The sequence below is a fragment of the Balaenoptera acutorostrata genome, chromosome 5 (genome assembly GCF_949987535.1).
Source record: "Balaenoptera acutorostrata chromosome 5, mBalAcu1.1, whole genome shotgun sequence".
In the NCBI taxonomy this organism is placed as follows: domain Eukaryota; kingdom Metazoa; phylum Chordata; class Mammalia; order Artiodactyla; family Balaenopteridae; genus Balaenoptera; species Balaenoptera acutorostrata.
The window spans coordinates 105,428,717-105,450,900 of record NC_080068.1 but is presented as its reverse complement, the minus strand read 5'-3'; the positions used below and the strand labels follow the sequence as shown (position 1 = coordinate 105,450,900).

The window sequence follows — 22,184 nt, the reverse complement described above, 5'->3', positions numbered from 1 at the left end:
AGGCAGAATTCTAACGATATCCCTAGAATGATATCAGCATTATCGTGGTGTGAGACACTCCCTTTGTCTCCTCCCTTCAATCTACAACTAGTAAAACATCCATAACTCAACAAAGGTTCCTCTGCCCAAGACACCAGGACTCCAGAGAGACTCACATGTTTGTACATCTGAAGGTAGGTAGATCGGAATACATAGAGAGGAATACATAGAGGTGGTGCCCATAATCCTGACCCCCAGAAAACCTGGTGGCAGCAGCAGAGGTGGTACACGACTCTTATTTCCTGGCTACATTGGTGCCCATGGCCACAAGGAACTGGGCAGCAGCAGCAGCAGGACCTGCAAACTCCAGGTGTGCCTGTGATTCTGGCACCCCCTGCCCGTGGCTCCCCATCCCTTGCTACAGTAGCATTGCTGATAACCCAAGCAACACTGGACATGAAGATGCCAGTAGGAGCAGTGACATTGACATCAGCAAGGCACCAATGATCCCAGAGGCATAAGCAGCAATGACAAGGGCACCAGCGAAAACTCTGGTAGAGGCAGTGGAGGGTGGAAACTGCTGATTCTCAAATAGAGCCAGAGGCAGCTCAGAGAAGAAAAAACAAAAACGTGCTATAGCAGCACCTACTGAAAAACAAAAGAAAGGTCTCTAATTACCAATCTGTGGAACTGTTAGAATCAAAGTAAACAAAGCTTTACCTAAACAAAAGAGGTGTTTGCTACTTCAAATGCACTGGTAGAGGAACAACTCATCAAGCACCATGAAGAACCATGGTAACACAGTATCACAAAATGAATAGGACAATTATCCAGAAACCAAATTTAAGTCACAGGAGACTAACTGATAGTTAGATCAGTGATCTAACTGATAGAGTTAAAAATAGCTGTCATGAGGAAACTCAACAAGCCATAAGAAAACTCAGAAAGCAATTCAATGAGCTCAGGAATAAAACCAATGACAGAAGGAATACTTTACCAAAGAGACTAAAACTCTAAAAAATAATCAAACAGAAATACTGGAGCTTGAGAACTCAATAAATGAGATGAAGAATGCATTAGAAAGAATTGGAAATAGAGCAGATAATGTGGAAGAGAGAATCAGTGAGCTCAAAGATAGAAATTTAAAAATGATTCAGGTAGAAGAGGAGAGAGAACTAAGATTTTTTTTAAAAATGAAGAAATTCTATAAGAACTATCTGATTCCATCAGAAAAAAGCACCATAAGAATAGCAGGTATACCAGAAAAGGAAGAGAGGGAGACAGGAGTAGAGAGCTTATTTAAAAAAATAATAGCTGAGAACTTCCCAAACCTGAGGAAGGAACTGGATATACAAGTCCACGAAGCTAACAGAACACCTAATTATCTTAATGCAAAAAGACCTTCTCCAAGACATATTATATTAAAACTGTCAAAAGTCAATGATAAAGAAAGAGTATTAAAGGCAGTCAGGGAAAAAAAAGACAGTAACCTACAAAGGTACTCCCATTAGGCTATCAGCAGATTTCTCAGCAGAAACTCTGTAGGCCAGGAGAGAAAGGAATGACATACACAAAATACTGAAAGATTAAAAACTGTGAGCCAAGAATACTCTATCCAGCAAAGTTATCTTTCAGATATAAAGGAGAAATAAAGGCTTTCCCAGACAAATAAAACCTGAGGGAGTTCATCAGCACTAGACCTGCCTTACAAGAAATGTTGAAAGGAGCTCTTCTACTTGAAATAAAAAGATAAAAATATACAAAACTTTGAGTAATGTGATAAATAGAGAATCAGAAAATTGTAACTCTAAATCAGAATAGGTTGTTAAACACTTAATTATAGCATAAAGGTTAAAGGAAAAAACATTAAAAATAACTATAGCTACTTAAATTTGGTAATGAACTCACAACATAAAAAGGGATGTTTTTGTGGCAACAAAAATATGAGAGGGAGAAGAAAAGGATACAATCTGTATAGACAAATGAACATAAGACTAAACAACATGTTACTGAACAAATATTGGGTTAATGGAAAAATTCAAAGGCGAAATAAAAAACACATGAGGACAAATAAAAATGGAAATATGACATACCAAAACCTATGCATGCAGCCAAAGCACTACTAAGAGGGAAGGTAGCAATACAGGCCAACCTCAAGAAATAAGAAAAATCTTGAATAAATAATATAACCTTATACATAAAATAGCTAGAAAAAGAAGAGAACACAAAGCCCAAAGTCAGTAGAAGGAAGAAAATAATTAAAAATAGAGCAGAAGTAAATGAAATAGAGAAAAAAAAACAACAGAAGAAGATGAATGAAACTAAGACCTGGTTCTTTGAAAAGATAAATAAAATGGGCAAACCTTTAGCTAGACATACTAAGAAAAAATGAGAAGGCTTAAATAAATAAAATCTGAAACAAAAGAGAAGTTACAACAAAATACCACAGAAATACAAAAGATTATAAGAGACTACTATGAATAGCTATATGCCAACAAATTGGATAACCGAAATGAAATGGATGTAAATTCTTAGAATTATATAACCTTCCAAGACTGAATCATGAAGAACTAGATTTTCTGAATAGACTGATCCCTAGTAAGGAGATTGAAGCAGTAATCAAAAACCTTTCAAAAACAAAAGTCCAGGAGACATTCAAGATGGTGGAGGAGTAAGACGTGGGGATCAGTTTCCTCCCCACAAATACATCAGAAATACATCTATACATGGAACAACTCCTACAGAACACCTACTGAACACTGGCAGAAGACCTCAGACTTCCCAAAAAATATATATATATATTTTCCTTTTCCTCTTTTTGTGAGTGTGTATGTGTATGCTTCTTTGTGTGATTTTGTCTGTATAGCTTTGCTTTTACCATTTGTCTTAGAGTTCTGTCTGTCGTTTTTTCTTTTTTTGTATAGTTTTTAGCACTTGTTACCATTGGTAGACATATTTTTTGGTTTGGTTGCTCTCTTCTTTCTTTCTTTTTTAAATTACTTTTAAATTTTTAAAATTTTTAATAATTTAAAAATTCTTTACTTTAATAACTATTTTATTTTATTATATTTATTTTTTCTTTCTTTCTTTCTTCTTTCTTTCTTTCTTTCTTTCTTTCTTTCTTTCTTTCTTCTTTTTTTCTCACTTTTCTTCTGAGCTGTGTGGCTGACAGGGTCTTGATGCTCTGGCCAGGTGTCAGGCCTGAGCCTCTGAGGTGGGAGAGCTGAGTTCAGGACATTGGTCCACCAGAGACCTCATGGCTCCATGTAATATCAAACGGCGAAAGCGCTCCCAGAGATCTCCATCTCAACGCTAAGACCCAACTCCACTCAACGAGCAGCAAGTTACAGTGCTGGACAGCTTATGCCAAAAAAACTAGCAAGACAGGAATGCAATCCCACCCATTATCAGAGAGGCTGCCTCAAATCATATTAAGGTCACAGACACCCCAAACCACACAACCAGATGAGGTCCTGCCCACCAGAAAGACAAGATCCAGCCTCATCCACCAGAACACAGGCACCAGTCCCCTCCACCAGGAAGCCTACACACCCACTGAATCAACCTCACCCACTGGGGGCAGACACCACCAACAACGGGAACTACGGACCTGCAGCCTGCGAAAAGGAGACCCCAAACACAGTAAGTTAAGGAAAATGAGAAGACAGAGAAATACACAGCAGATGAAGGAGCAAGGTAAAAACCCACCAGACCAAACAAATGAAGAGGAAATAGGCAGTCTACCTGAAAAAGAATTCAGAGTAATGATAGTAAAGATGATCCAAAATCTTGGAAATAGAATGGAGAAAATACAAGAAACGTTTACCAAGGACCTAGAAGAACCAAAGAGCAAACAAACAATGATGAACAACACAATAAATGAAATCAAGAATTCTCTAGAAGGAATCAATAGCAGAATAACTGAGGCAGAAGAATGGATAAGAGACCTGGAAGATAAAATAGTGGGAATAATTAGTACAGAGCAGAATAAAGAAAAAAGTATGAAAAGAATTGAGACAGTATCAGAGACACCTGGGACAACATTAAACACACCAACATTCGAATGATAGGGGTCCCAGAAGAAGAAGAGAAAAAGAAAGGGTCTGAGAAAATATTTGAAGAGATTATAGTTGAAAACTTCCTTAATATGGGAAAGGAAATAGTCAATCAAGTCCAGGAAGCACAGAGAGTCCCATACAGGATAAATCCAAGGAGAAACATGCCAAGACACATATTAATCAAACTATCAAAAATTAAATACAAAGAAAAATATTAAAAGCAGCAAGGGAAAAGCAAGAAATAACATACAAAGAAATCCCCATAAGGTTAACAGCTGATCTTTCAGCGGAAACTCTGCAAACCAGAAGGGAGTGGCAGGACATATTTAAAGTGGTGAAAGGGAAAAACCTACAACCAAGATTACTCTACCCAGCAAGGATCTCATTCAGATTTGACGGAGAAATTAAAACCTTTACAGACAAGCAAAAGTTAAGAGAATTCAGCACCACCAAACCAGCTTTATAACAAATGCTAAAGCAACTTCTCTAGGCAAGAAACACAAGAGAAGGAAAAGACCTACAAAAACAAACCCAAAACAATTAAGAAAATGGTAATAGGAACATACATATTGATAACTACCTTAAATGTAAATGGATTAAATGCTCCAACCAAAAGACATAGACTGGCTGAATGGATACAAAAACAAGACCCATATATATGCTGTCTACAGGAGACACACTTCAGACCTAGGGACCCATACAGACTGAAAGTGAGGGGATGGAAAAAGATATTCCATGCAAATGGAAATCAAAAGAAAGCTGGAGTAGCAATTCTCATATCAGACAAAATAGACTTTAAAATAAAGACTATTACAAGGAGCAAAGAAGGCCACTACATAATGATCAAGGGATGAATCCAAGAAGGCAATATAACAATTGTAAATATTTATTCACCCAACATAGGTGCACCTCAATACGTAAGGCAAATGCTAACAGCCATACAAGGGGAAATCGACAGTACCACAATCATAGTAGGGGACTTTAACACCCCACTTTTCCCAATGGACAGATCATCCAAAATGAAAATAAATAAGGAAACACAAGCTTTAAATGATACATTAAACAAGATGGACTTAATTGATATTTATAGGACATTCCATCCAAAAAGAACAGAATACACTTTCTTCTCAAGTGTTCATGGAACATTCTCCAGGATAGATCCTATCTTGGGTCACAAATCAAGCCTTGGTAAATTTAAGACAACTGAAATCATATCAAGCATCTTTTCTGACCACAACACTATAAGAGTAGATATCAATTACAGGAAAAAATCTGTAGGAAAACTACTAAATAACCAAGAGATCACTGAAGAAATCAAAGAGGAAATAAAAAAATACCTAGAAACAAATGACAATGAAAACACAATGACCGAAAACCTATGGGATGCAGCAAAAGCAGTTCTAAGAGGGAAGTTTATAGCAATACAATCCTATCTTAAGAAGCAAGAAACATCTCAAATAAACAACCTAACCTTACACCTAAAGCAATTAGACAAAGAAGAACAAAAAAACCCCAAAGTTAGCAGAAGGAAAGACATCATAAAGATCAGATCAGAAATAAATGAAAAAGAAATGAAGGAAACAATAGCAAAGATCAATAAAACTAAAAGCTGGTTCTTTGAGAAGATAAACAAAATTGATAAACCATTAGCCAGACTTATCAAGAAAAAAAGGGAGAAGACACAAATCAGTAGAATTAGAAATGAAAAAGGAGATGTAAAAACTGACACTGCAGAAATACAAAGGATCATGAGAGATTACCACAAGCAACTATATGCCAATGCAATGGACAACCTGGAAGAAATGGACAAATTCTCAGAAAAGCACAACCTTCTGAGACTGAAGCAGGAAGAAATAGAAAATATAAACAGACCAATCACAAGCACTGAAATTGAGACTGTGATTAAAAATCTTCTGACAAACAAAAGCCCAGGACCAGATGGCTTCACAGGCAAATTCTGTCAAACATTTGGAGAAGAGCTGACACTTATCCTTCTCAAACTCTTCCAGAATATAGCAGAGGGAGGAACACTCCCAAACTCATTCTACGAGGCCACCATCACCCTGATACTAAAACCAGACAAAGATGTCACAAAGAAAGAAAACTACAGGCCGATACCACTGATGAACATAGATTCAAAAATCCTAAACAAACTACTAGCAAACAGAATCCAACAACACATTAAAAGGATCATACACCATGATGAAGTGGGGTTTATCCTAGGAATGCAAGGAATCTTCAATATATGCAAATCAATCAATGTGATAAACCACATTAACATCTTGAAGGAGAGAAACCACATGATCATCTCAATAGATGCAGAAAAAGCTTTCAACAAAATTTAAAACCCATTTATGATAAAAACCCTCCAGAAAGTAGGCAGAGAGGGACATTACCTCAACATAGTAAAGGCCATTTACTATGTGTGACCAACCCACAGCAAACATTGTTCTCAATGGTGAAAAACTGAAACCATTTCCTCTAAGATCAGGAACAAGACAAGGTTGTCCACTCTCACCACTATTATTCAACATTGTTTTGGAAGTTTTAGCCACAGCAATCAGAGAAGAAAAAGAAATAAAAGAAATCCAAATTGGAAAAGAAGTAAAGCTGTCACTGTTTGCAGATGACATGATACTATATAGGGAGAATCCTAAAGATGCTACCAGAAAACTACTAGAGCTAATCAATGAATTTGGTAAAGTAGCAGGATACAAAATTAATGCACAGAAATCTCTTGCATTCCTATACACTAATGATGAAATATCTGAAAGAGAAATTAAGGAAACACTCCCATTTACCATTGTAACAAAAAGAATAAAATACCTAGGAATAAATCTACCTAAGGAGACAAAAGACTTGTATGCAGAAAACTATAAGACACTGATGAAAGAAATTAAAGATGATACAAACAGATGGAGAGATATACCATGTTCTTGGATTGGAAGAATCAACATTGTGTAAATGACTATACTACCCAAAGCAATCTACAGATTCAATGAAATCCCTATCAAACTACCAATGGCATTTTTCACTGAACTAGAATGAAAATTTTCACAATTTGTATGGAAACACAAAGACCTCGAATAGCCAAAGCAATCTTGAGAAAGAAAAACGGACCTGGAGGAATCAGGCTCCCAGACTTCAGACTATACTACAAAGTTACAGTTTCAAGACAGTATGGTATTGGCACAAAAACACAAATGTAGATCAAAGGAACAGGATAGAAAGCCCAGAGATAAACCCTGACACATATGGTCACCTTATTTCTGATAAAGGAGGCAAGAATATACAATGGAGAAAAGACACGTTCTTAAATAAGTTGTGCCAGGAAAACTGGACAGCTACATGTAAAAGAATGGAATTAGAACACTCCCTAACACCATACAGAAAAGTAAACTCAAAATGTATTCGAGACCTAAAAGTAAAGCCAGACACTGTAATAAAACTCTAAAAGGAAAGCATAGGCAGAACACTCTATGACATAAATCACAGCAAGATCCTTTTTGACCCACCTCCTGGAGAAATAGAGACAAAAATGAAAATAAACAAATGGTACCTAATGAAACTTAAAAGCTTTTGCACAGTAAAGGAAACCATAAAAAGATGAAAAGACAAACCTCAGAATGGGAGAAAATATTTGCAAATGAAGCAACTGACAAAGGATTAATCTCCAAAATTTACAAGCAGCTCGTGCAGCTCAATATCAAAAAAACAAACAACCTAATCCAAAAATGGGCAGAAGACCTAAATAGACATTTCTCCAAAGAAGATATACTGATTGCCAACAAACACATGAAAGGATGCTCAACATCACTAATCATTAGAGAAATGAAAATCAAAACTACAATGAGGTATCACCTCACACTGGTCAGAATGGCCATCATCAAAAAATCTACCAACAATAAATGCTGGAGAGGGTGTGGAGAAAAGGGAACCCTCTTGCACTGTTGGTGGGAATGTAAATTGATACAACCACTATGCCGAACAGTATGGAGGTTCCTTAAAAAATTAGAAATAGAACTACCATATGACCTAACAATCCCACTACTGGCCATATACCCTGAGAAAAGCATACTTCAAAAAGAGTCATGTGCCACAATGTTCACTGCAGCTCTATTTACAATAGATAGGACATGGAAGCAACCTATGTGTCCATCAACATATGAGTGGATAAAGAAGATGTGGCTCATATATACAATGGAATATTACTCAGCCATAAAAAGAAATGAATTTGAGTTATTTGTAGTGAGGTGGATGGACCTCGAGTCTGTCATACAGAGTGAAGTAAGTCAGAAAGAGAAAAACAAATACCATATGCTAACACATATATATGGAATCTAAAAAAAAGTAAAAGGTTCTGAAGAACCTAGGGGCAGGACAGGAATAAAGACGCAGACGTAGAGAATGGACTTGAGGACACGTGGAGGGGGAAGGGTAAGCTGGGACAAAGTGAGAGAGTGGCATGGACATATATACACTACCAAATGTAAAATAGATAGCTAGTGGGAAGCAGCCGCATAGCACAGGGAGATCAGCTCGGTGCTTTGTGACCACCTAGAGGGGTGGGATAGGGAGGGTAGGAGGGAGACACAAGAGGGAGGAGATATGGGGATATATGTATATGTATAGCTGATTCACTTTGTTATAAGGCAGAAACTAACACACCATTGTAAAGCAATTATACTCCAAGAAAGATATTAAAGAAAAAATGAGCAAATCGAATACAACAGTACATTAAAAGGATCATACACCATGATCAAATGAGATTTATTCCAGGGATGCAAGTATAGTTCAATCTGCAAATCAATCAACACGATACACCACATTAAGAAAACGAAGGATAAAAAAATCACATGATGACTTCAATAGATGCAGAAAAGTATTTGACAAGTTTCAACATCTATTTATGATAAAAACTCAATAAAATGAGTATAGGAGGCATATACCTTAACATAATAAAGGTCATGTATGAGAAACCCACAGTTAACATCATACTCAACCAGAAGTGTCTTAACTGAGACCATGAATGTAAAATTTTTAGCAAAATACCTGATGGTCAACACTCAGTAAACACTAGTTGTAAATATTATTATGACTGCTACTGTAATAACAACTACTATTAAAAAAAGCTTGAGATAAGGGAAGGCCACCAATCATGGTTTGTTCTCCTCCCTTTAAAGTCTCTCTAACATTTGTTAAGTACTTTATATGTGTTAGGTGCTTTCTGTACTCTATTTCATTGTATAAGCAGAAATATCTATGAGGTGATTTTACTATAGTGTAGGAACCTGGAATTAGATAGGCTTGAGTTTAAATTTTAGGTCTGCATTATTCTCATTCTCAAATATATTTAGACAAGTGCTTTATTAGTCCCAAGCTTCCAAGTGTATGTCTTTTTTTTTATCATCACTCTATCAAAGCAGTTTGGTAAAAGTAAAGACTAGTTACAGGATGAGTCTGCTTTCCAGGTAAGCAACAGCACAGGGGGGAACTCACCAGGCCCCTCTCTGGAGGACATTTTGGGCTCCACTTTGGCTCAAGGCAACTCTGCTCATTCAATGAAAAGGTATAGAATGCAATTTAGTAAATCTGTGTTCTCCATGGGACAGCATAAAGAAGGAGATGGACCCACTGAAGACAACAATTTTGACTTTCAATGTGCTAGCCCTTGATTTTCCCAAGTGCTTCCTATGGAAAGCAAGGCTTGAGTCTTACATGAACAGAGGAATCAGGCAAGTATTGAAGGGCCCGTTTATACAACGTAAGGAGTTCGGGTGCAGGAGACCAGGGACCGACATAGTGATTTAAGAGCAGGAACAGGTTAGAAGGGGAGAGCTTGGTGACCCAAAGGAAAAATATTACGTCACTGAACACAAAGGTGGAGTAGATACATTTACATATTTGCGTTCATGCTGTGCCCCCGGCAACAGGTCATTATAGCCCTGAAACCCTGCCTACTTGGTCTGGTCTCAGGAGGTAAGCAGGGATCAGACCGGGAGTTCTTGGATGGGAAACCAGGTGAGATTGGTCTGCTTAGCGTCAGCATGGATCCAAGACGGAGTCATCCTATCCTAGATCTAAACTATGAGTCCACTTTATGACCTTGGAGAGGTTACTTAACCTCCCTTACTTCAGTCTGTAAACTGGAGAAGGCTAAAGTTACCTTATTTGGTTGCAGTCAGAGATTAATTGAGCAAATTGTATATGAAGGTTCTGCTTTGGTGCCTGCTCATGACAGGAGCTCAGGACATGTTAGATCCCTTCTCTCTAGTTGACGTGCTGAGTATCAGTGGAGCTGAGTGCCCATGGCAAAGCAAAGATGCTGGGAGGTGCACTCCAGGGGTCTTCACAATTGACCTGGCAAAGCGGGGGAGATGACTGGGTTGTTCTCCTCCAGAACTGCACACAGAAGTGAGTTCTGAGCTGAAGCACCAGTATTTGACTCCTTTGGGATTTGACAGATAGACATTTTTGCAAGGACATCATTTTTATACTATTATGGCAACCAAGACTCCTTAGAGCACAGTCTCTTTGGGAAAGCCTTGGACCTGCTGGAAGAACTGGAGATGTGAGACAGAGCACATCTTTAGTCCTGTCACCTTGCTAGACTTCGTGGGGGCAGGGCACAAAGGGACACCAGCAGGAGCCGCAACCACCACTCCAGGTCTGAAGAGAATCTACATCAGACCCTCAGAATCTTGCCCCCAGGACCAAATATAAATATTTTGGTTTATTTTTTCCAGAAAGAGAAAGGGACAGAGTTTTATTTTAAATATAATGCATTACATCTATTTATCTATTAACCTATCTAGTATCTGTCTACTGTCACTATCAGGGTTCTTACTAAAAGCTCAGTATATATAAGCCTTATACTTTATAAAATATTTTGTGATTGACTGATTGATTCAACATGTGTATGTGTGTGTGAGTGTGTGTCCTGGGATGAAGAGCCATAGCTTTAATTTAATTTTTTAAAAAAACTTATTTATTTATTTATTTTTATTTTTGGCTGTATTGGGTCTTTGTTGCTGCGTGTGGGCTTTCTCTAGTTGTGGTCAGCAGGGGCTACTCTTTGTTGTGGTGCGCGGGCTTATTGCAGTGGCTTCTCTTGTTGCGGAGCACGGGCTCTAGGCGTGTGGGCTTCAGTAGTTGTGGCACGTGGGCTCAGTAGTTGTGGCTCGCGGGCTCTAGAGCGCAGGCTCAGTAGTTGTGGTGCACAGGCTTAGTTGCTCCAAGGCATGTGGGATCTTCCCAAACCAGGGCTTGAACCCATGTCCCTTGCATTGGCAGGTGGATTCTTAACCACTGCGCCACCAGGGAAGTCCAAATTCTTAAAGAAGTCTTTCAAATAGTAAAGAACCAATGATTTTACAGGTAAATCCTGTCTGTCTATCTATCTATCTATCTATCTATCTATCTATCTATCTGTCATCTATTTATCATCTATCTTTATCATTTCTATTTATCCCATTTATCATCTATAGATAAGTTAGTTAAAAGTATTCAAATTATGTACATATAATTTAACAATTAAATTATTTATAGTATTAGATATCTGATTTCATGTTATAAATTTTAAATTTTCTTGTCATTAAACTTCTTTGTAAATATTATTGACTTCATAATATGAATATATCATAATACATTCAATGATTCTTCTATTATTGAATATTTAGCATGATCCTAGTGTGTTGCCATTTAAAATATATTATAAAATATAGATGAGTATTTAAATATTAATCCAAATTTTAGCTTAATTCTTTAAATTCCCAACCATAGAATTATGGGGCCTAAGAAAATGGACATTTTTATATTTGTTAGTTAATATTATGAAATTGCTTTCCAAAGAGTTTCTTGCAATTTAAAATTTCACCATGAGTTTTAGGAAGTGATTTTCTCATCACACACTTGCCAGCACCATGTGTTGGTATTTTCACCTTATCCAATCTTCACAATGGCCATTGTGAGTTAATTTTTGTCTTTATTGTATAGTTGAGGAATGGAAATATAATGTTTTTCCCTTTCTCTATATTAATGCCTCAATATTTATTTATTTTTCCAGTTTTACTGAGAAATAATTGACATACATCACTGTATAAGTTTAAGACATACAGCATGATGATTTGATTTACATATATTGTAGGAATACAGTTTTCTACCCAAGAACTGAAATGCAGTTTTCTCTGCCAGGGAATTATGCCATTTGGAAAAGTTTAATTGTTTTAAATTCACTAAGTACCTTAAAAAAAGCCACTTACTTTGTAAATATCAAACACTGACAAAATAGGTAAGGAAAGCAACTGACTTACGCTGTCAAGAAGAGGCTCATTAATAGTCTGGTACTGGCCTGCCAACAAAAAGAGACCAAAATGTTATTGCAAAACATTGGGAAGACTGGGCCCTTGTTTTTCTCTGGAAATCTTGCGCTCATTTCAATTAATTTTTCTTGACTGTAATTGCTCAAAATGAAGTGCACATTTCCATGCTTCTCATTCAATCAGCTGCTCTTACATAACAGGGGCAATGGAAAAGGAGGAAAGAGAATCAAATCCCAACTAAGAAGCCTTTCCACAGCAAGCTAGCCTTCTCATTGAAAGGGAAACAATGTTAGAAGGAGCGCCGCCCCCCAATCAGTAGCACCCAAAGTGATGACTCAGCAGCAGCTCAGCCAATGACCACGTGTGTTTTCCCCTGGCCCTCTGGCACACGTTACATTTGCAATAATCCGTCCACACATTGTCTTCTTGAACAGACTCTATATATTTGAAGAGTAGGGGCCATATCTACTTATTCATCTATCCCTGGCTTGAGGTGCAGGGCCCTGCTGACCAAATGAGTTCTTGACAGGCGTTTGTTGAATAAATCTTGTTCAGCAGATGTTTCTCAACGCTCAACTTCCTCCCTTGGACTTGTTCTATGAAAGATTGCCAGAAGGTCATCTAGTGTACTCAGTGCTTGATGTTTTACATTTTACCCTCAGATTATGCAAAACCACCAAAGAATTGCTCACATGACCTGCAGGTCTTTTTGCTTCCTCATACACTTAATTTTCCTAAATTGCAGTATAATTTCATGCCGTTAGTCTGAATTTAGGAACATTGTAGGCAGAAAATGTTCTTATCACGTTCTCTTTATTAGCACATATATGAGAAGTTTCTAGTAGGTCTCAGGACCAGAAGCTGCACACTTCTTTGCTTTGATTTAATGGAAAACATCAACCCTAGAAGAGAGCTTTGATTTAATGGAAAACATCAACCCTAGAAGAGATCACATTTCCCTTCCTCCTTTGGCTGTTAAGACTCTCAGGGCAAATTTCTAGCCTGTGTCCAAATAGTGCAGAGGACCATGGTATGATGTGTATTTCAGCCTTTTGGTCTGGCTTCATCATGTTCTTAAACTTTTGTCCTTTCACCCTGAATTCTCTTCCCATACCAAAATACAAAATTAATAGCTGTGAATTTGTGTCAGCATGCCAAAGTCTTCTGTAGGGTGTAATGTATACATTAATGAAACTTTGGCTCAGTGCAAACACAGTTCTATGGAATTTGCCTAGGACCAGTGCATGGGGGAAGTGTTAAGCCAGAGCTAATCTCCTTGAGATAATGAGCCAGGAGGACGAGTATCCTGTCTGCACCTGCACCAGTTAGTCTATTCTGGTGGTAGGACCAGCAGCAAACACTACCCCGGGGCACTAATAACATCTCCCTGTCCCAGCACAATTACACCCATAGTGAGATCCCTGGCAGAGAAACCTACAGGTTTTCCAGCCCTTTAGCAATTTGTACTCTCTCATGAATTGAGTTAAATTAATAATGTCACCCATTAAACACCAGCTGGTCTGGCAGGCACAAATGAGCACACTTACTGGGGATCCGCTCTGGCACTTGTGATCTAGGAAAGCAGCTCCACTGTCTAATTCAGGGTTCGATATCATTTCATTTTAGGATATTGGCTTCATTGAACGTAGTCATTATACCCACATTCTCATGGAGAGCTGTGGGGGATCTCTTCTTTCAGCAGCATTGCAGTCTGAGACCCTCCTGGATTCCCCAAATATGCTACGTGCCACTTCTGGGTCTTTGCTTGTGTTGATTCCACCTGGAGTCCCTGCTTCCTCCATTTTGTTTTCCAAAATGCTCAGTAAACTTTGAGATCCTCCTGGGGCTTCCCTTTCTGACCACTCCAGATCACTGTAATCTCACCGAATCGTTAGAGCCGTCATTTTCTGTTTTACTCACCGTTACGCAAATAAAAAGAAGCAGCGTCTGATTACTTCTTTGTTGTTTAAGTCCACTGCCCTTCTATAGGGAAGGAATTATCTTTTATCTCTATCTCCCTCAGTACCTACCTGTGTTATGAACAATGCAGAGTTTTGGAAATGTAATTTTAAAAGCATAGTTTTAAAACTGTAAATCAGCACATGTCATTCATGGCCCATGAAACATAGCCCAGATTCCCTACCGTTGCTCCCAGAGGCCAGCACAGCCTGGTTCCTGCCCTGTCTCTGATCTCATCTCTCTCTAGTTCCTTCCTCCTCTGAGCTCTAACCATATCAGCCTCTTTTTAAGTTCATCCAGTACATCTACCACAGAGATGTCACGTGTGTCCCTTAGTCCAGAAAGTTCTCTCCTCAGCTCTGCCCAGGCCTGGATACTTTTCATCCATCATACTGTGTCTTAAATGTCATCTCCTCTGGAGGACCCTCCCTGACCGCCAATCTCAGCTAAAAATTAAGGAGCGCCCTCCAGCCCCGGTCATCACTAGCTCAGGCGCCTGAAAGTGGTGAGAATGCTGTGTGCTCACCAAACCCCCTCTCCTCCTCCTGTGGGCGCTCGGCTGGCGCACAGTTCCTGGTGTCCCTTGCACTGGGCGGTCTTGGCATGGAGCTATGGACACTGGGATGAGGCAGGTGTGATGGATTCCACTGCAGGCCGGCTCGCTTGACCCTCCACCTCTCGTTCCTGCCCCAGTGGCTGGCCAGAGACAGAGGACGCCAAGGCCCTCAGGGATAATGGAAGCCACTGGGTGAAAGGAGAGTGAATCCCAAATGAATGTTTGGAAAAAGACCTCCTTCAATTTACATGGGATTGTGATGTGAGCAAGAAATAAACGTTTATTTTATTAAACTACTAACATTTGTAGTTTATGCATTCTAGATGTTAGTCCTCCCTGATTAATACACCCTGCTCAGCTTCTCCTTAGCATGTAAGAACAAAGCAAGCCAACGAATATATCACACAGTTACAGATGGTGGTGCCTGTCTCCCCCAAGGCAGTGGTGAGATTCCAGGCTCTTGATCACTCCTGTAACTCTGTGTACGGTAAGTGACAATAAATGGCCAGTCGGCTGTGGAAACACCCAGAACTTGGAACCAGTGACAGAACTTTCAGTAGAACCTGGTCCCCTCCCTTGCTGAGCGAACTTGAGATTGGTGCTGCCTCTTGCTGGGCCCAGATCCTCACCATAGCAACAGTCCCCCGAATTCTTCCCAGTCTTTGAGTCTTCCTGGAACGGAAGGATAGATGGGCTTCTCCGAGAGAGCCGTTTTTTAGAAAGATGAGGGAAGCTGCTTAGTAGCTTTCCCCATCACCATCCTGGAAGAGTGACGGTGAAGCTGTGACAGTGGGGGGTCCCTCATCACCCTCTGGAACCAAACAGCCACAGAGAACAACTGATTTCTGCGTGACCCTCAAGGAAACATCTTTTTACAAAAGACGACATTTCCCTAATGGTTATTTTTAAGAGGGAAATGAAGATGAATGTGTGTCACGTAAAGCTCGGGGGGTTTCCTGACTGGAGAGGCGATTACCCCAGACTTTAGTCCTGGACATGGACACCTCGTGCCTGCAGAGGTGTGACAAAGGTGTACAACCAATGCCCATCAAATTTAGGTCCCCTGACCATTGGCATCTTGGATGCTTTATAAAAAAGAAAGAAAGCCAACTTGGGCCCCAGAGCAAATCAACTGCTTTTCACACAAGCTCCTACGGTGATATTTATTCTGGTCTCAGAAGTCTGAGAATTAGTGACATAGAAGCTCCCACTCTTGTCCAGTGGAAGGTGAGCCATGTGAGTTAAATAAAGTGAGGAAGAGAGACTCTCAGGCTATTTTCACTTATCAACACTTCCATGAACTTAAGCCCCTGGAGGTGCAAGGCTGGTGCCTTGTCTACGTCCCCATTTAGTACCTTTAAAGGGACAGGGTAGCTGGCTAAGCACCCAAGTGCTATTGCCATGGGATAGGCATGGGTGAAGAAAATCCCGAACTAGTCCCATGAAGAGAATGTGCTTCCCTGGTGTGAGAAGGGTAGAAGTAGGAAGCCTGCAGAGTTCTAGAACTTTCTGTTTCTCTAGGAAGTGAAATGAGTTAACAGGCCTTTCAGATGATTGTATTTCTAAACCAGACAGGTTCCCCAAGCAAAACCAGCTTCTGCTTTCATTTCAGTCATGAAACTTCAGAGGGAGAAGCACAGGGGGAGAGAGGAAAGGTGAGGGTTAGGGTTACCTCCAATTCCAGAGGCTGCCAGCTGGACTTACTCATAAATATGTAGAAAAAAGCAAGAGGCCAGTGAATCCCAACTTCCTGTCACTAAGTACTCCAGAGCAGAGACCACTGTGTCTCACCATATCCCTTTTCCCTTGCTTCTCTGTACTAGAACCCGTCCTGGTTGGCTGGGTACATGGCCACCTTGAGTAAGTCCTTATTACCAGTCCTAATCTTCATGTGGGCATGAGTTCAAGTTTTGGTTGATGGAAGAGGTGGAAAATCAACTCACAGTTTCCAGGAAACTTTCTTGAGGGAAATTTTTGTGCACCATTCATTCCTTCTTCTCCTTCCCTTCCTCCCTCCTGCAGCCCAGAGTGCAGACATCACTATCTTAGGCGATGGTATGGAGGCCAACTCGAGGCGGGGAGAGATGCAGGAGGGGCAGGGTCTCTGACTTTGAGGAGAAGAGCTGCCAAACAGCCTTGGACTGCTTGCCTCTGGACTTGACTTACATAAAAAAATATACATAAACATTTGTCATGTTTCAGCCCCACGATTTCTTTTTTAAAGTGTCTTGCAGACTTAAATTTTTTTTTTTTATCAACCTTGGTGCTCACCAATAATATAGCAGAGCCTCTGATCAAAGGCATGGACACATGGTTCACAGAAGCTGAATGAGAAGTTCTGGGTTCAAATCCTGACCGTTTCATTTTCTGGCCATGTGACCTCAGGCAAGCTTGTAAGCCTGGTGGGAATAAGAGTATCTACCCCAACTAGCTGTTGAGAAGCGTAAATAAATAACTCCCTGGCTCAGTGCACCACTAAGGAATTGCTGTGTTCTGTGTTTCATGTCTTTTCAAGTTCAACTTCATGGCCAAATCTTTTTTCACTCAATCCAGATCTTTAGATCTTCAGATCTATATTAGGAACTTGTTCATTATTTAGTGCCCATTTTCAAACCAAATATGTGCCTTTTCCAACATTCAACTCTGTTGACGAGCATGAGCCAGTTCTCCAGAAGGGTTCTTCAAGCTGAGGTCCCTTCTAGCCGTGAAGCTCTGGGATTCAATGACTGAGAAAACCGAGGCTGACAATATCTGGTGCCTAACTTAACATGTGTGCTGTGATGAATCTGAGTTCTACACTGCTGGTGTCTTTACAAGTTCCCTAACTTCACTTGGGCTTCATTCAGCTGATCTATACAGCAAGGATAATAAAATCTGTACCTTACAACTAAATTAGATAAGTTTATAAAAGGTCTGGCACAAAGTAGGGACTCCATATATGTTAGTCTCTTTTCATTTTCTCTCATTCATAGGTCCTAGGGCTTGCCGGTATCATGAGAGAACCAGTATTCAAACTCTGAGCTCCACACTTACAGCCCTTGGTTCTTTCCTCTACAAGATGCTGCTTTTCTCCATTTTTATCTTTTAAAAACTTGAAAGTATTTGGGGATGGAGGGCATCAGCCTGATCTTCCTCTCACTGTGGTGAGGAGTAGGATAGTTTACACACTTTACCCTGGCAGGTCCCAAACTTTAGAACATCTTCAGCTTGGCATCAATCTATGGTTATAGGGAAAGGCAGGAAGGAACTTGCCTAGGGTTACTTTCACTGCCTCTGAGTAAAGGATTATGATGTCCAATAAGCCTTGACTATGACTTGTATAGTCAAGGGGAGCAGAGAAGGAAAACGGAAGAAAAGAGGGAAGTAGGGAGGGAAAGAAAGAGACAGGAATAGAGATATAGAATATATATACACACATATAATATATGTATGTTTTATATCTATTATATATTGAATTTGTCATCTATCATCTATCTGTCTATCTATCTGTCTACCAGCTCAGTCATCTAGCACTTCTGGGAATTTTGGTTTTATTCACTGAACCACAGTCTCTTGATCTGAAGATTATGAGCTGTGAATTCCAAGTCACAAATAGTATAAACTCACAGTTACATGGGAAACATGTATTGGGAGTTGGGAGAACAGGCTTAATGTTCTCACTAGATGGCTCTTGGAAATTCACTTCCCTTTTCTAGTTCTTAGTTTCCTCACCTGTAGAGCACAGTTGTAGAATCTCAGACTAGCTAAGTCCCCAGAAATTTTCATTTTTATTTCCTTTTTTAAAAGCTTGTGGTCAAAGCTGGCTAGAGTGTCTGTCACATTAATAAACTACCACAATTGGTTGAATGAATGGATGGATGGATGAATGAATGGTGATAGTTAAGGCAGCTGCCTCTTGGTGGAGACAGCTTTGATAGTTTCCATCCACCTATCTATATATATTTTTGCTTCAGCCAGTGATTCTCAAAAGACTGTCCTAGAACTACGTGAATTAGAATTATCGTGTTAAAGATAAGGATTCTCTGGCCTCACTATAGCTCTACCAAAGCATAAACACTGGCTTGGGCTTGATGATATGCATTTTTCACTGCTGTCATTCTGATACATGATGAATTGTGAAGACATTCTAAATCCTTGGGCATATCAACCTTAGATGATTTGAGTCCTGGCTTGTGCTTATAAGAACTGGGTGGACACCTTTTCCCTGCAATTCAACTGTGAACGTTTCTGTTCACCAATTTCCCCAACATCTTGGAGAGAACCAGCCTCTGATAAATTAACACAGGTACTGCATTATCTAGAAATGGCCAGAAGGAGGCACTGGATGCTCACATTTTCCATACCCACCTTTCCTCCCTCTAGTCCTAAAATTTGTATTAATTTTTCTTTTAGAAGTGGGAAAAACCAACGTTTAAGATTGATTTCCTGGGCTTCCCTGGTGGCACAGTGGTTGAGAATCCGCCTGCCAATGCAGGGGACATGGGTTCGAGCCCTGGTCCGGGAAGATCCCACATGCCGCGGAGCAAAGAAGCCTGTGCACTACAACTACTGAGCCTGCGCTCTAGAGCCCGCATGCCACAACTACTGAGCCCATGCACCGCAACTACTGAAGCCTGCCCTCCTAGAGCCTGTGCTCCACAACAAGAGAAGCTACGGCAATGAGAAGCCCGCACACCGCAACGAAGAGTAGCCCCCACTCGCCGCAACTAGAGAAAGCTGGTATGCTGCAACAAAGACACAACACAGCCAAAAAAAAAAAAAAAAAAAAAAAAGATTGATTTCCTTAGAAAAAACAAAACAAAACAAGTGTTCCTGGAGAAAATCTCCTGAGTTTATTTTATGGAAAAACATGACCCTGTTCTCTATATATCAACTTCATAGAAGATGTTGGTATTGACAGATTGTCCAAGTTTGAATATGTGTCTGTCTTCTCCAGGTCTAGAGAATTTTTTTTTTTTGATAGATTGTTTTCAGTATACAAAAAAAATGCTGCTGTAGAAAAATTATAAGATAGAGTTAAGCAAAAAAGAGGAGAATAAAAATCACTATAATGTCCGCATACCAAGATAACCACTATAAATATTTGATTAGAGAAAATCCCTAACAACACATACACACATGATATAATCTATGTATATATGATCAAAATGTATGCACACTGTTTTCTTGCCTGTCCTTTCATATAATAGCATGCTATAACACACCCATAATTGAATATGCTTCAACATCATCATTTTTAATGGCTATGTAGTATTCTTTCATATAGATGCCCTACCATATTTTCAACAAATCCCATGGTAAAATATTGCAAACAACTTTAAAGTATCTGGGAATGTTATAAATAGCACCACGATGAGCAGTCTCTTATGTAAACCATCATGTGCATCTTTAATTATATCAGTTTTATTATAGTGTAGTAGACACTGGCATTGGTGCCTAAGCTTGCATAGGCTGGAGTGGTGTGGTTTGCTAAGTATTTTTGTCAGGGTACAGATCTGAGTGCCTATGGGCAGGTCTGGGCAGCTTTATCTCAATTGACTTTTGGGGGCTTATGATTTGTTTTCTTTTCCCTGCTTGTGTCTCTAGAATGTTGTTAATGAAGTGGAATACCACCTGTCAGTTTTTTTTCTACCTTAAGGCAGGTGGAGAATGAGCCCAAAGGGGGAGGGGTACAGGTCACATTTATAATTCACCAGTCACTGAATCAGATTAACAACCTCATTTACAAGCACCATCCCCTTTAGAATTCTCTACAGTCCCCCCAAGACTTTAAGTGGATGGTAGGAAGGGCTGAGAGGTGACAAGTAGATGGAGGGGGGGTACTTTTGACACCAAGGACTCAGTACAATTTGGAAACATCTACCTTGAGAGAATGTAACCTTTCTTAGGACCCGAGAAGCTTCAGAAAAACATGTTCTGCAAGAGGGATTAGAGCTGGGGGCTCGTTTGTTTCTTATTTATATTCATACTTGCAGCGTTGATTTTGCTTTTTCCTCCTTCTCCTCGCTGCTGTGCAAGCCACGCTGGGTGGCTGGGTGCTGCTTATATTCTCCAACATGTGCTATAATGAATCTTGTGAATTGATTTGCTGATGACATCACTCCCAATGCATCTATTGCTTCTTTGCACACTTCCTGTATTTCTCTCTCTCTTTTATTTTTTTTTGGCCATGCCACACAGCTTGTGGGATCCTAATTCCCCTACCAGGGATCGAACCCGGGCCCGTGGCAGTGAAAGCGCAGTGTCTTAGCCACTGGACTGTCAGGGAATTCCCTATTTCTCTTAATTTTTATTTATTTATTTATTTATTTATTTATTTATTTATTTATGGCTGTGTTGGGTCTTCGTTTCTGTGCGAGGGCTTTCTCTAGTTGTGGCAAGCGGGGGCCACTCTTCATCGCGGTGCGTGGGCCTCTCACTATCGCGGCCTCTCTTGCTGCGGAGCACAGGCTCCAGACGTGCAGGCTCAGTAGTTGTGGCTCACAGGCTTAGTTGCTCCGCGGCATGTGGGATTTTCCCAGACCAGGGCTCGAACCCGTGTCCCCTGCATTGTTAGGCAGATTCTCAACCACTGTGCCACCAGGGAAGCCCCCCTATTTCTCTTTTTTTATGTCTCATCCCAGTCATTATTTCTAGTGACTAGTTTTCTAGTTAGCTCTATGGGACTTTCCTTGATATAATAATACTCCAAGATGAGTAAGTATATACTTTATTCACACTTTAATGGGGTCTTACTCTGTGTCTGGTAACAGGAAGTAGGCTCTGAAAAGAGATGCAGGAGAAGCATAAAATGTGGTTTCTGATCCATTCACTCACTCAACACATATTTTGGGGGGAGCCCATTGTGTACAGTTTAGTTGAACAAACACTAATGAGTAGCCACAATACCGGCATTCAGGCAGACTTATACCCACTTCGCAGTTGAAGGAACTCAAGCCCACAGGGATCTGGGCTTCATCCAAGGCTGCACAGCTAATAAATGGAGAGGCACGATTCCCACCCCGTCTGCCAGCCTCCAAAGCTGTGGATGTCACACACTTCCAGCCTGGGAGCCACCAGAGGCAAAGACCCTAAGTCACCAGTGTCACCTGGAACAGGCCAATAGTTTTATCCAAAGAAAAACAGAAAAGAATGGAAAGAAGAGTAACGGACTCCTGCTAACATTCCCACTGCTTAGGTGTCTGGGGGCCCTGACTCACCTGTGACACTATGGATTCGAGGCCATGACCTAGGGCAGAAAAGAGAACCAAGGTAAGTGTCAGCTGCAAGCGATTCATAATCCTCCCCAGAGGAGTGGGTAGTCAACAAAGG

General features: G+C 40.1%; 1 protein-coding gene across 1 annotated transcript in view; it reads right to left on the bottom strand.

The window, feature by feature from the left end:
• Positions 1–22,184, bottom strand: part of CLNK (cytokine dependent hematopoietic cell linker) — a 118,613-nt gene that overhangs the window by 83,282 nt on the left and 13,147 nt on the right. Inside the window, exons 3-4 of the mRNA XM_057546318.1 lie at positions 22,073–22,101; positions 12,350–12,387 (exon numbers count right to left, since the gene is read on the bottom strand). Of these exons, the coding sequence (XP_057402301.1) occupies positions 12,350–12,387; positions 22,073–22,101 (67 nt within the window). The remainder of the gene's footprint in view (positions 1–12,349; positions 12,388–22,072; positions 22,102–22,184) is intronic.